The 15,730-nt window shown below is 45.6% G+C and overlaps 1 protein-coding gene across 6 annotated transcripts in view; it reads right to left on the bottom strand.

Moving 5' to 3' along the window:
* Ankrd55 (ankyrin repeat domain 55) overlaps positions 1-15,730 on the bottom strand; it is an 87,079-nt gene that overhangs the window by 37,713 nt on the left and 33,636 nt on the right. For all 6 annotated transcript variants that reach the window (XR_009592414.1, XR_009592413.1, XM_060385717.1 and 3 more), the window contains one exon: positions 9,836-9,896. Coding sequence is in view for 4 of the 6 variants with exons in the window: in XM_060385717.1 (XP_060241700.1) it covers positions 9,836-9,896 (61 nt within the window). In the remaining 2 variants the exon portion in view is untranslated. The remainder of the gene's footprint in view (positions 1-9,835; positions 9,897-15,730) is intronic.

Below are 15,730 nucleotides of genomic sequence, written 5' to 3'. Positions count from 1 at the left end.
AGGAATTCACTGTGAAAATGTGCTTGTAAACTAAACTATGGTTATGCAAGGCTAATTATTGTGTCCTGCACAAGCTTGCTATGTTTTAAGTATTATTCTTTTAAAACAATAAAGCTTTAAAAGGCAACCAGAGCATGTTGTGGTGAAGGAGTAGGATAATAAGAATGTTACTATGTTTTAAAAACATTTGTTTATTTATTTTGCATGTGTGTGTGTGTGGGTGCACATAGAGGTCAGAGGTCAGCTTGTAGTTCTGTGTTCTCTTTCCTGGAGAGAACCAGGTTGTCCTCTTCCTGCTTAGCTAGCTGGTCAACCTGAATGTTACCTTTGTGCACCTATTTGGCACCAAGAAATATGTATGTATTATCTCATTGAATTTTTACCGTGATCCCAAGGAAAGGAGTTTTAGAATCATTTTTAAAGCGAGGAAACTGAAGCAGGCAGGTTAAGCAACTTGCGTGAGGCATTGGCCGAGTGCTTGAGATGGCTGGACAAATCCATGTGTCTGTGGTTCTGGAGAAAAATGATCTTTACCACACTGGTACACTTCCGTGCTTGGAGAGGAACTATGCTGGGGAATTCTTTTTGTGTGTTTCATCTTAACTGACTCAAGTCTTGTCATTTTACATAATGGTGGTTCTCACTAGAGTGTAGGGTCTCTCTCTCTCTCTCTCTCTCACACACACACAGTGTCAGCTGTCTTTAGGTTTCTTCTAAAAGCATAGCTAGCCACACTTTAGAAATGACTCCTTTTATTGCTTTCAAGACAGGGGTTCTCTGTGTAGCCTTGGCTTTCCTCTAACTCACTTTGTAGACCAGGCTGGCCTCCAACTCAGAGATCTACCTGCCTCTGCCTCCTGAGTGCTGGGATTAAAGGTGTGTGCCACCACTGCCCAGCTAAGGTTAATATTTAAGTGTAATTTTTACTCCACTTTCATTGGTTAGACAAGTAGTCAGGCATTACCAAACCTTCATCTCCGGCAGAGTTCGTTCTGAAAGAATAGTAACCAGCTTCTTCCTGCTTCCCCTTTTCTACTGAGTATAGAGATTAAAGGCACGGACAAATGGACAAATGACTATGCCCACCAACTATGACTTGACTTAACTTCCCTGAATTCTATTACACTGTAAACAATGTGTAAATGTTCAGTCAAGAGAAATTTCCTGTCGCTGTTTTTTTTTTCCAGCTGAGCTAATGAGAAATAAAAATAAATCCTCGTAGCATTAGTAATCAGAAAACCAAAGCTTTCCAAAGCTCACGGGCAGTTGGCTAAGCCATTCAGGCAGCTGGGCAGCCATAGGTATTGGGCAAGACATCATCGAGGAACATTTTCCTAAAACTGCTTCCTCCTTTCTTCAGCTCCTGGGGAGCCTTCGGGGAGTCGGGCTGCACATGGTGAAGGCTATGGGGACATGTACAGGCAGCCTTCAGGCTCGGAAGCTGCTCTGCACTAAACAGCGATAGATGCCGCAACGGAAATGTGATGCGTGCAAATGAAGATGCTGTCTACTGCACCAAGCACGAAGCAGGCTGTTCAAGACATGTGGTCAAGAAGTAGCGAATTCCAGCTAACCAAGGATCTTTTGGACACAGGGGCTATGGAATTTGTTGGATGTGAGATAGCAACCCCCGTAAGTGTTTCCACTATCTGTCTTCTCGGATCCACTGAAGATTTAGCTCGGCCGTGGAAACATTCAGGAGGTGACAACCTAGGAATCAGAGACACGATGCAGGTAATCCCCAGATGGCCTTGGTGCCAGCAGAATTCTACTTTTTATGAAAAACAAACATCGGTTCAAAGACTGGAGTATAATTCAGGGTGCACTAAGAGCAGAAGGGCTCCAGCGTGTGTTTCTTTGGCCTAGGCTGTCTCTTGAGGTCACTGCAGAACTCAGGGCCCCTTGTATCTGGTGGGTACACGTGAGGGCTGTTGTGAAATGGCACTCTTGCACAGATGAGTAACCATGATGGGCCATTTCAACTTCTGCTTAGCTGACAGGTTCTAAAAGAATCTCAGATCTCCCTCTCTGACACCTGTGGCTGAGTCTTTTCTCTGGAATCACGAATCTGATTAGTGTGAAGTGATTTTACCTCTGCTCCTTACCACTTAAGGACATAGAGAGTGATGCTGGGGTGGCCACACACAGTGCCTGGATTGTCTAGGCGTGGGGAGGATGGAACAATAGCAGAGGGCTGAGAGATCAGCAAAAACACCTCTACCTCTTGAAGGGTCTAGAACTGCACAGGAGCCCCGTCTGTCCCTCACTGATGAAAAACTGAATGAAAAGAATGAGGACATGTTGTTCCTAAACATGAATGGAGAAGGTTTACTAGAGATAAGAGGGAGAATTCAGCCAGAGAGATCTGGAAGGGTCCAGCCTGAACAGGGCCATGAATGGGGATGGGGGGAGGAAGAGAAGGGAGAATTTTAAAAACTCTTTACTATTACAAGTTCTGTGGTGAAACAATTTTATTTCACTTTTATTTGGAAGAAAACAAGAACAAAAAACTCCAAACTCTTATAGATCAAAAAGATCAGTAAATTGATCCTTATCTCTGCCTTGGAAAAACAACTAACATCACAACAGCCAAAGATTACAGCTGGAGATAAGTAGCTGAGGTTAGGTCTTAGTACTGGAGACGGTTACTGTAATGCTGTCTCAGGAACTCTCACTTCTTAAGAGTTCCCAAAATGATACCTAAAAATGCCTTTAGAATGGAGATTCCTATAATGTAAACCAATACAAGGAAAAAAATGAAATAGAAGCAGATTCTAACAAGAACAAACATACAAAATAAGAAGTTGTGCATAGTAATACACGATTTATCACAGAATTTGGGAGAAAGAGGCAGCCAGGTCTCTGAGTTTGAAGTCAGCAGGGTCTACACAGGAAGTTCCAGAACAGCCAGGGCTACATAGAGAGAGCCTGTCTTGAAAAAATCTAACCAACCAACCAAAACAAAAGTAGAGAGATCAAAGTTGTGCTTAATTTTAAGCAGAACTGAATAGTTCCATTCTTCTGAACTAACGGGTAAACTCTACAAGAGCAGCAGTAAAACTCTAAGAAGACACGGTAGGGACATAGCAAATACTTGTCCAAAGAATAAAATAGCTATAACCATCTGGGAAGGCCAAGTATCCCATTCAATGCTCAAAATGATTTTGGAAGCTATTTTCTTTGAATGACCATGAACTAGAGTAGCAGTTATACCCATGGATAGAAATAAGGATAGAAATACGTGAGGTTGTATCAGAGAAATGAGCCCCGTCTTCATTGAGCGTCGTCTCAGTTATGAACATTGGAAATGACTTACAGTTGTTAGCAGTGTTCAGAGAACCTGCTACCCGGCCACACAGGCACTTCTGTCTCACCTCTGTGACCGCAGACACTCACAGTATCATTTCCGCGCATCTCCACTTCAGAATGGTAGATGTTGGTCCCTGCATCAAATCTTACGTAATGCAGCCAGGCACAGCCATGCAGGCCTTTGATCCCAGTACTAGGGAGGCAGAGGCAGCCAGATCTCTGAGTTAGAGGCCAGCCTGGTCTACAAGGCGAGTTCCAGGACAGCCAGAGTTACAGAGAAACCTTAGTCAAAAAACCAAAAAGGAAAAAAAAAAAGATAGAAAGAGAAAAAAAAAATCTTATTTAATGTATCAATGTATCAATAAAAAGCTTGTGTAAGTCAGACCTAGTGTTGAGAGCCAGGAATCCCAGGCATTTAGGGAGATGGTGAATTCAAGGCCAGCCTGGGCTATAAAAGTGAGTTCAAGGTTGGCTTTGCCAATCTAATAAGACCCAAACCAAAGCAAACTAAACCAGACCACACCAAATGAGACCAAACCAAACCAAAAAGAAGCCTGGGGATATAGCTTAATGGTAGAGCTACCAAGCTATCTCCCCTGGAATGTGCTAGGCTGTCGGTGAATCTATGAATGTAGGTTCAGGCCCCCACTACCTGGAAAGAAGCAGTTCAATATACAAATGCAGCTTGTGTGTTACTGTTACTGACTAAACATTCTGATAGCTATATTTCAAAACAATTGATTGTTGTGGTAACCCTACATGTTTTGTTTTGTGTCATTTCAGATCCTCTTCTAACTAGAGGTCCATAGGCCTTACCAGCAGGTGAAATGTATCCATGCTGCAAAACATGTGTAACAATTTCTCACTCTTAGCAGGGTGTGGTAGCACATTCCTGTAATCCCAGCACCGGAGGCAGAGGCAAGTTTGAGGCCATCCTGGTCTACAAAGGGAGTCCAGGACAGCCAAGGCTGTACAGAGAAACTCTGTTTCAAACACACACACACAAACACACAAGAAAAAAGAATTTCTTGCTCTTTAGTCTATAGGACTTTTTGGAAGATGCTAAGTGATAGGGAATACTGTTTATTATTTTTGAGAGTAGATGTTGGAAATAACTAATGTCACCTAGAATTGTCTGATTTGTGAAATGTGTAGTTGAGTTAGGAAACAAAACAGAGGAGAAAAGAGGCTTTAATATAAAAATAACCTGAATGACATGACTTTTTCTTGAAATAAAAATTTCTGTTTCGGACTGGAGAAGTGGCTCCGTGATTAGGAGCAGTGACTGTTCTGCCAGAGGACCACGGGGTTCGATTCCCAGCAGCCGTGTGGCAGCTCACACTTGTCTGTAACTCCAGTTCCAGGAGATCTGACACCCTCAAACAGACAAACGTGCAGGCAAAACACTAATGTAATATAAAAATAAATAAAATCATCTTTAAAAATCAGGGCTGGTGAGATGGCTAAGCAGTTAAGGGCACTGGCTGCTCTTCCAGAGGTCCTGAGTTCAATTCCCAGCAATGACATGGTGGCTCACAGCCATCTGTAATGAGATCTGGTGCCCTCTTCTGCTGTGCATGAAAACAGAGCACTCAGATACATAATACAAATAAATTACAGAAAATTCTGTTTCTTTCTATAATGTATATTTATTTGTATATATGCACAGTTTTAAAATATTTAAAGTATGTGTGTCTTTGTGTGTGTGTGTGTGTCTTTGTGTGTGTGTGTGTGTAAAGGAGAGAAACTTGGATGCCAGTGTCCATGGAGCCTAGGGGCATTGAGTCCCCAGATGCTGAATTTATAGGTGATTATGAGTCACCCTGACTAAACTTGGGAATCCCAAGAGTAGTACATGCTCTTAACCACTGAGCTATCTATCCAGTAAAACACCCCCCCCCACACGCACATGCACACGCTTTTTGATATCCACTAAGTTACTGAGGTAGAATCAGAGTACAAACATGGCTGTCCTCAGAGACAGAGTTTGAGGAAGAAGCCTAGAGGGTGGGAAGGGCTCTTAAGTAGGTGTACCTTATTCCACTTTAAAATATGATCAGTTTTAGTATAAAGTTTGGGTGTATTTAGAAGCGTTTTAGCATTTTGCCTTCTGTGGGATGCAGAGACAGGGACTATTTTTTCTGACTTTGCTTTTGGGAGCACGCTGGCTGGGGTTACATGCTAGGAATGCAGAGAGCGGAGCTGCTGCTATGAATCATGTCCAGAACCTCACATCTGGTTTTGCAAGTTGGATTTATTTTCTCAGAGTGCTGTTGTAACTGGTATTTGGATCAAGAAGCTGCTCCTAAAAACCTACTAACGTGAAATGGTGCATAAAATCGACACTGCATCCTACCATGCATGAAGGTGCTTCTCTGGGTGGAAGCACTAAGCATTCTAACCCAGAAACCGACAGTTCACACCCACCCTGCTGGAGGGATGGGTGCTCTTCCTATGAAAGTTAAGGCGAGAGAAGGAGGGGCTAGATTCCAGACACTGGGAGCTTGATAGTTCCTTCACTGGAACAGGCAAACCTCCATTGATTTTTCTGAGCTCCATTTAGACTGACCATGCAAAGGGCCCTTGACCCGGCTTGCCTTTCCCACCACAAGAAACTCTTCAGTGTGGAGAGCTTCTGAAGAAGTCACTTTGTAACAAAACCGCACAGTAAAGAATTTTTGAAACAGGAAAAACAAAGCCGGTTGCTGGAATAGAATAAAGAGTTCAGAAATGAAACCACAGACAAAGAGAAAACGTAGCACTCTGTGATTAAGTTTCTGAGGGTAGATAGGCACTCTTAAAAAAAAAAAAAAGTGGGTGCCCAACGCAAAATCAGTAATAGGAAAAAAACAGTTATTTTGATAAATCGTAGTCACAATTTTCTAAACATGAATTGTGAATAGTTCAACAAACTGAAAATATGTTTTAAACCTGGCAGACACAAAGGACCAGCATTCAGAACACGTGGAACAATAAGAAAATGACAAGCACCCCTGTCGATTAATGGAAAAGACATGTAAAGAGGCAGATCATGAAAGAAGATATAGAAAAGGTGTCAAGTGCACGGAAGACGCAGTCTCAAATGAGAAACGCAAATAAACAGGAGTGCAACTCAACAACAAGAGAGAAGAGGGCTCCCTAGCTACTGGCGGAGCTATAGATTGGTGCTTTGGGGAACAAGTCGGCAGAAAGCATTAAACTAAAAACGAACACGCCATTACCCAGAAATTAGAGGAATGCTTTCATAAGGGACTCAAGGAAACTTGCGCAAGACTTCATTTTAGATTAGTGTTATGATGAGGGAAAATGGAGTTGTTAAGTGGACCAAAGTGTTTCACAGTGTGGACCCCTAGGAAGCCATTCCAAGGAAGGACCCAGATCTCTGCCTGTGAACATGGACGGCTGAAAGAGTAAACTCGAAGAACAGCACATAGCTTCTATGAGATATCCTGTGGCTTCTACGAATACATGGAGAGATTGGGAAGGCCAAATGATTACCTGAAGGCAAAGGTGGTTGGTTGGCTCAGGGAGGGGCTTTCTTTCTGTTGTTACCGAATAGGCAGGAAATACGGTTGTATGAAAAACTGGACCACAGAAGGATGGTTTCATGCCATAGGACAGTCTCCAAAATGACGCCTGTTCTTTTGACATTAAGAGCATCGCATCCCAGTCTTAGGGTGATTTCAGAAATTGAATTTGTCCTTTCCTCTTCTCATGACTCTTCACTTCCGTGGGCTGCACATCCATGGATTTCCACCAAATGAGGATGAAAAATATTTGTCCCAACAACTGCCTCAGTCGCGCGCAGACTCCTCGCTTGTCATTAAGCAATGCGGTCTAACAACTGTTAACACTGCTCGCCTTGCCCTAGCTATGTACTGTAATCAGTCCAGGGAACATTTGAGGCCCCAGAGATGAGCCAGAAGCTACTGGCAAAAACTACACTGCTGGGCTGGAGAGATGGCTCAGCAGTTAAGAGCACTGACTGCTCTTCCAGGGGTCCTGAGTTCAATTCCCAGCAACCACATGGTGGTTCACAACCATCTGCAATAGAATCTGATATTCCTCTTCTGGTGTGCATGAAAACAGAGTGTTCATATACATAAAATAAATGAATAAATCTTAAAAAGCAAAACAAAACAAAAACAAAAAACTACACCGCTTTGTAGAAGGCACTTGAATTTTTTATTTTTGGCATCCTTAGAGAGCTCAGGACTAGTTCTCCACAAATACAGAGGGCGGACCCTATATTAAGTCTACATGTATTCCTATAAATGCACACAGTATGAAAAACTTGGGTGTTAGGAAGCTAAGTGGAGCCATTTTGTATGACTTAGAATAAGCCTGTAGAGCTTGCCACCCAGCAGCTCGGGAAAGAGTCAGTCCTCAGAAGCAAACTCTAATGTGTTAATGGACCAGCCACGGAACCGCACAAGACGGCATTGGTGGGTTAGGGACTAGCCGAAAGCTGTGAACCCTAACAGCCCCAAACCACCGCCTAGTGAAACGATACAAAAATCAGAACTTTGGGAAAGCTCTCGAGGATCCTACACCATGCTCCCAAGACATGGCTTCTCTAGCTTCTGTGTGAATACTCTTCAGTAGAGGACCCGAGATTGGCTTCGGAGGGTGGCTCTGGCTCCAGTGATCTTTGAACTTCTGGTACTACCATTGCTGGGTTCACACATGGCTGCCCATCTGTTAGCACTAGCCACTGGCCAAGACCTTTCAGGCCTCCAGCGGTGCCATCCTGCCAGCCTGCCACATTGAAAGGGCTTCGCTGCGGAGGTGGCTTGAGCCCCCAGGGTCCTCACTGTAGAAAACCCCCCAGCTGAATCCCACAGCAGTATTTCCTGCCCAGCCAACTGTTCCCTGGTTGGTGAGATATCTGTAGCAGGGTATTCGTAAGGGATATTTGTGTGAATAAACCAAACTTATTTGAAAGACAAATTCCCTGGGGACATCCTAATTGCCGAGCACCTGGAAGTCCACTGGCCATGCTGTCTGCAGCAGGCAGCCTAGTTAAAGTGGGGTTTCAGATGGATGTGGAGCTGCTGAGACATCCGTTGAAGAGGAAACTGTGACTGACGCTAGGCAGAACAGCATCATCTTTAAGGTTGTTGTTTTTTTCAGTTTAGAATTCGAATTCAGTTGGTCCAAGTACTGGTGTGATAGCCTCTTGGATTTTTTTTTTTTTTTGAGGTCACTTTGCATGAGGAAGAACCAGAAGTCTTTGGAAGGTCCGTGTTCACCTTGGCCTTCCCCGGTGGAGAAGGGGGATGGGGAGCTATAACTTTCCTGATGATACTAGTTCAGCTTCAAAGTAGCCAGAGTTGCAGGTCCGCAAATGGAATCTGGCTTTCGGGTATGAATGGCTGAGTCACCAGTTACCTAAATAAGACCCTCTTTGGGGAGGGGGGAGGCCTGGGGCTGAGGTAGTGGGAGTGGCTGGTAGCTTGCTCAGGGGCCAGACATCCCCAGCATGCTGACATAACGGCGACTTTCCAAGCACCCCGCTTCACGCTCGGGCGCAGGGTGACTGGAGCGCCCAGCTAGCCTCTGGTTCTGCTTTTCAAAGCAGAAGTCTAAAAACATAACACTTCCCTGTCCTCTGAGGTTTGGCTTTGGGTCATGAAAGATGTGTGGCGTGAACACAGTGTGTGACCACAAGTCAGAGATGTCCAACCTCAAACATGAGCTGTGAATAGAGGACTTGGGGTGTGGTCATCATGATGGTCAAGCGGGGAGGCCTTTGGTGAAAGGCTCAAGACAGATGGGCAGAGTAAGTATAGGCAGGTCAGGAGGAAGCTGCGAGGGGCTGGCTCCTACCTCAGTGTCTACGGCCAGCTGGATTTACCCAGACCTGTGACACGCTGTGTATGTGTGGGACTAGACTTGTCAGTATCACCAGCCTTTGCTACTGATGAGTGACCTAGCCAAGCGGATGTTTAAGTAGACTGCCCACTCGGAGCCCAGAGATTTCAGTTGGATTTGGGATGCTTGCAGTCGAAACCCATTGGCCAATGAAAATCAGTACCCATCCTCCGACAGCTTGGACGTAGCTATCATAAATAAAAATAGCTGTGACAAAGCTGCTGGCCCCAAGCTGCACGGGGGCAGAACTCCGCTTAAGGATGGCGGCTGGTGATTTGGAAGGCTTCTGCAAGGATACCTTAGTAATGTGAAGCAAATGACAATCGCGATTTGTGGGGACCAGAAATGCTCACCTGGGTCTGTCCTGTCCATCCTAACTCGGAAAAACGACAACACATGTTTGGAGCCATTTCTTGTTATTTATGTTTGGGGGACTCGAGAAGACAGGAGAGGGAATACCCAGAGGGACATTACAAAATTCCAGTCAGATGAATGTCTGCCCTACGTACTTAATGCAAGCAACCCCCTCCACCCCCGACATGCTAGAGTTCTGCCTGAAGGTAGGAGCAGAGAAGCTTGCCTGCTGAGACGGGTGTGCAAAGGACAACTTCCGCCCTCACGTGCAGAATGTGGCTGGGGACAGCCCACTCACCTCCGTGTCCTGGTGATTGATCTCACCGAGGCTGGACTGCTGCAGCAGGACTATGAGGAGCCTGTTGGGAAGAGCAAGAGTGGCTCAGCAGCACTGACAGTCATGGATGCTTAGAATGGGGACCAGAGCACGTATCAGGGGTGCGGTCGGAAGCCTCTGAATAAAATGAGGCTCATTCCCATCTAGCCAAACGCTGCCTGCCCCCCACCTTTACATCAGTATACACCGTGCTTGCTTTTACACTTTCACACACTGATAAGACAGAAACTTTTGAACAGGCGATGACAGGCTCAGTGAGAAGAACTCAGTGGTTCTCATGTTCAAGTTCACTAGCCTGTACTTGGTTGTCTGAGGGCAACATTCCCTCCATGAGACACAGGCAGTTGGCTGCACTGGTTCCAGGGCTCTGGAGCCCGACTGTCTGGGTTCACACGTCAGCTCTACCAAACTCTGCACTCGGAGGCAAGTTACTTACCTTCCCTGTCTTCTGGGGTAATAAGTCCTCGTCTCACAGGTCAGTGTGAGGAGTGAGGCAGGTAAGAGGAAAGCATGCAGAACATGGTTGCATTTCTAGAAACCTTAATCCTACACTTCTGAGCCTTGGCCCCATCTCTGAGCCCCCGGAGAGATTAAAAAAAAAAATCACAGACAGCTAGACGGCTGCACTCAAAGGGTCTTGGAGAAGCCTTGTCGCTCCAGCTGAAGAGCAACGCATCAGGGCCAGTCAGGTGAGCAGCCAGGTTTGGCAACCGTTGAGAAGGTGCCGATGCCTGGTCAGTGAACCTCTACGATGAGGCCTGACCACAGCGCAGGCAAAGAGGCTCAAAATAATTTTTTAAATAAGAATTATTTGAAAAAATGCAATTGTTCAGTCCTACTCCCCAATCCGGTTTTCTTCTCTCTTTGCATGTGTCCGGTGTGTTCATGGATTCCTACGTATGTACATATGTGTGTGTTTGGTGTGTGTAGAGGACAGAAGTAGATATCAGGTGCCTTCTTTAGTTGTTGTCCATCTGTTTCTGAGACAGGGTCTCTCTCGCTGCTTGTCCAGGCTGGCCTGTCAGAGATCCCCCACTCTACCCTTTCCCCAGCAATGCTGGGTTATAGAGTTGAGTTTTCATTGTTTCTCAGCGTAGATGGCATCTCAAGCCCCTAAGTATGAAATTATTACCAACGAGAGGGCAAATTGACGGGCTAATCATATTGCCTTCTTAACAGACGCGACGCAAGGAGAGCTTGAACAGGGATGAGATTATCCTTATTTGCTATAGATGTGAAATGGCCTGCGACAAAGCCTGGGTTTGAATCTGGTTTTTCCACTGCCTGTTGGGGGAGCCAAGCTGCTACTGGGTCTTAATTCTTGCCTCACTCCTGAGCACCCTGCCTCTGCATACTAGCAGTGGGGTGAAGGATCGCAGGCTGGGAATCCCTTGCACCGAGATTTGTCAGGGTGGGCTAAGACTGTGAGCAGGGCCCCTCTTTACCGCTTTCTGAATTCTAGACTCATTCTTTTATCTGATAGGACCTCATTATAAAAATAATTGAATTGAGATGATACTTTTTTTTTTTCTGTCATTTTCTCACCTCTGGGTGTATTTTCCTTTCCTTTCTGGTTACCTTACAGGTGGGAGTGGGGTGAGCTGGTGGCTGTTTCTCCTCTGTCTCCAGCGGCCACTTTTAATCTCCAGCACTCCTTTGGTCGGCAGTGGGCGCAGAGGTGGGAGGGGAGCCAGGAGATGAACTAAGGTGGCGGTTCTCAACCTTCCTGATGCTGCGACCCTTTAATACAGTTCCTCATGTTGTGGTGACCCCGCCCAACCATAAAATTATTTCATGGCCACTTCATAGCTGAATCTTGCTTCTGTCATGAAGTGTGATGTAAATGTCTGATGTGCAGGATATCTGATATGTGTGACCAGTTGGGAACCATGGAGCTAGGGCCAGTGCTACTCTCTGGATCCAGCCCCGGGTTGAATGGGCTCCTCAGACAGCTTCTCCCTCATGGATCCAGTGGAGAGAGAGGGCTCCCAGGAAAGTGAGGTTCATGAAAGACTGGAATAGGGGTGAACAGAGAATGATCCCATGCTGCGTGCTAGGTGGTTCCCAAAGGCTGTGGGATGAATCCATTTCTCTATGGGCTTCTCAAATTTCTTCTCGATGTAACCCTTGGTTCCGAGGCTGACCCTTGGGGATGACGTCAACAAAGTCTCCACACCTATGACCTTGTTGTTCAGTTGGAACACTTCAGGGAGGAGGGAAAGATCAGACCGGCTTCTGGCAATGACCCCTTGCCCCCTTTAGATTTGGGGCTGTAACTTTTTTTTCTGCTCTTTTGGAGAACGAAAGATTTTTTTCCTGTTTTGTTTTGTTTTAGCATCTTCCTGTGTACCCCCAGCTGGCTTTGAACTCCTAGGTAGCACAGGCTGGCATCAAAGCCGAGCTTCTCCCCCTTCAGTGTGGGCTAACAGGCGCGTGCCACCGTGCTAGGTCACGAGAGAGAGTACCGCCTCTTGCTAGTTTCACTGGATTTTCCTTGGTTGCTGTCTTTTGGGATTCCCTCTCTTCTCTGTCTGATGGACCAACGGGTCTATGCTACTTTTATTTGATTTTGAAGTCTTCGAAACTAGTTGGTCTTCAAAGCTGGACAAGGATATTCAGCTGAAGAGCTCTCTTCCTCTGTCTCTGTCTTTCTGTCTCTCTGTCTCTGTCTCCTCTCTGGGGCTCACCACACTGCTGGTTAAAGCCTCCACACATCATGTGCCTGTGATCCAGCCTGAACTAGAAATTAGATGCCCACTGTGCACACGGTGGTCCCTTGCGGAACTGTTGTGTGCAGTTAATCTGGCTCAGTCCCCATCTGCCTCAGCTCTGGATCACTCCCTGTCCTCGTCTTTTTCTCCTAGAGCTCCAGCATGATGCGATGGTGGCCAGAAACATTTCTTCTATCATGCCACCCTGCTGGAACCTGTTCAAACTGCCCTCAGATCTCAGAGCAACAGCTCCAGGCCACTACAGACAGGGTAGCAGGACAGCAAACAAGGACAGTCCTTCCCTCCCCTGGGGCCATGATAAGTAATGAGAACCCAGAGGCCTGCGGTTAGAATCCAAGCTTCCTATCAACCATCCAGGGACCTTGGGAAAGTCATACCTCTCTCAGGACCTCCTTATCTATATAATGGAAAGTGTGCCTTCTAATTACTAAAGATTTGCTACAATTTTAAATGAGCCAATGCTTACAAAACTTTTGTGTGCCCATCCCCAACTTTTTTATAATGAACGGTTCATTTTTAAAAATCTTGCTGGGTCTTGCCCTTTCTGTATCTTCCTGGTCATCCTCAGGTGATTCAGGTGGCAGCAGGGATCAGATAAAACCACTATAAGTATAGCATACTTTGGTTATCTTTTCTGTTTTGTTGACCCCTCAAGGCTCCCAGCCCTTCAGCTAAGTGATGGTGATGAAAGGGGATGCTCCCCCGAGCCAACCATCTTCCCCTTCCTGTCCCTAATGCTATCTGGAGGCAAGGGTGTGGCATAATGAAGTATCCACATCAAGTTAGAGCGTTAGTAATTTATAGGACCCCAAGGTAATGAGCCAGCTGTAGCCAAGAGCAATGAAAAGATGCAGAACTGCTGGTGCTGCAGCCTGCAAAAAAAATGAAAAAGGAAAGAAAAGAAAAAATCTGCCTGTTACCGTGGAGACTATGAAGAAGTCCTTCAGAACTGGTGGCTTCTTTCAGAGGAAATTGCTGCTTGGCTTTCAGCACTAGCGCCTGCGGGGCTGTACAAACACCAGTCTCTTTGGGACTTTGTCCTAACTATTCTGTCCCCTCTTTCACTCAGGCGCCCTCTGAATGTCCCAGCCAAGGATATAAGAAAAGCTTAAGGGACACTCAAAGGGGAAAACTTGGGCCTGTTAAGAAGCAGAGAGCTCGGAGTAGGCACGGGACTGGTGGGATGAAGCCTGGCCTCCTGGGCTCCTTTGTGTTTGTTACATACATTTAAAATGTATAAATGCATAATGTAGAAATGTATAAATCACATATCCCCGCGTCTGCTCCAATCCCCACTGCCCTGGGCCTTAGCTGAGGCTGTGGATCCAACCCATCAGAGAGCCCGAATCTCTCTGTAGGCTAAGGGCAGAATAATGCAAACATCCCTCTGGACTGTTTAAAAGCAGCTTCAATAACCTCCAGTGAGAGTCATGTGAGGGGAGGTTGTTGTTTGGAAACCTAAGGGTCAGCAGATTTTTTTAAGCCAATGTAAACATCTTTTCACAAGTCCTCTGGGCAGGCGGCTGTTTGTACTGCTTACTAATATGAAGAAAATATTGATGGACCTAAGCTCACAAAAGTTGTAAAGGGAGTTTCTGGGGGAACTGAACGGCCTGAGTTTAAATCTGAAGTTCAGCAGCAGCCTGTTTCCTTGAGTCTACGCAAAGGGGAGTGAGTGTCGCTCTCCCAGCATCCTTAGCAGTAAATGCGTACTGCACGCTGCTACAAGACTGTGTGCACAACACCTATGTGTTTGTCAGTACCTTTTGCACCTGTGTGTGCCAAGGTGGGACCTGGTGGGGTGGCAATCAGTGGGTCCTAGTCTTTATTGCCAGCGTGTGGTATTCATGTCTGTTGACTATCGCCATTACTATCACACGCAGCATTAAGCTTTCCGAACACAATACGACGTTCAGTAGTATTTTCCTCTAATTCTGCTTCCCTTCTTATAAGAAAAGAATTGCATCCCCCTTATTTTCTAGAAAAGAAACTTATCTGGGCCTTGACATAGCAACTTGTCCAAGACAAAGTGGTTGGTCAGATAGATGAGGCAAGATTCAAGTTCAGCCTGACTCCCATCCACTCTTAACCTCAGCTCAACAAGGATTTTAGGTGGGTTTTGGTTACATAAAGTAAAAATAAGGTGAGTGAAGAAATAAGGCAGAGAAAACAAGGGCAGAAGATAGAAGACATGATCTCCAGTCTGTGCTGAGGTAGGTTTCAAAGTGAGTTTTGAATTTCCTAAGCACAGAACATGAGGCATGGGATCCTAAACCAAGGGTTCCTACAAAACACATTTAGACTATTTTCTCAGGGAAGCAGAGCCATCCCTCCCTAAGTGAAACTTTTTTTTTTTTTTTGCTGTGGTTTCATATATAGGGTTTTTGAAGATGTTATAATGAATAAAATATGACTTGATAGCGAGCCAGTAAATTTTGTAAGGCTGTTTCTCATAAAGCCTAGCAACACGGGCCAAGGGCTTGCTGATAAAATATGATCACTTCGAGCTCTGCAAGGCCACGGTAGAGGCTGTGGGGAAGACAGCGACCTTCAGCCAGGTTTTCTTTACGCGCACATCGGTCACTTAGCCTCCATTTGCCACACTTCCTCATCCGGACAGTGGGGATAAAAGTAAGACACATTGTACAGGAGAGTGGTGCGTTAAATGGGACAGGACCTGGAGAGCACTAAGAATTTTGTTCAGAGCATGCTTATGATAACAATGTCACCCCTCCTCCTCAACGTCGTCCTCATCTTCATCGCTGTTGTTATTTGCTCTAAGTTTGATTCAGACCTCAGCACTTGCTAAGCCTGCCTAAGGTTACTCCCATGCACGGGCTGGTGAGGTGCCTAATTGGTCAGGACGCTCCCTTCCAACCTAAGTGTGATCCTCGGAACTCACACGGGGGAAGGAGAGAACTAACTTCTCTAAGTCACTCTCTGACTTTCAGCGCTGGTGTGTGCCATGTGTACACTCACACACACATGTACACAAAATAAATAAATGAATGTTTTTCTTTTTTTTTTTTTTTAAGTTGTCTCCATTTAAGAAATGAGGCTCACGTGAGCCTGCTTCTCTGGGGCAGTTGCAATGTCGGAAGGCACCTACAAAGTCAGACTACAA

The sequence above is a fragment of the Meriones unguiculatus genome, chromosome 6, assembly GCF_030254825.1.
Source record: "Meriones unguiculatus strain TT.TT164.6M chromosome 6, Bangor_MerUng_6.1, whole genome shotgun sequence".
In the NCBI taxonomy this organism is placed as follows: Eukaryota; Metazoa; Chordata; class Mammalia; order Rodentia; family Muridae; genus Meriones; species Meriones unguiculatus.
The sequence above is the reverse complement of the archived record's forward strand: the minus strand, read 5'-3'. Positions and strand labels throughout refer to the sequence as shown.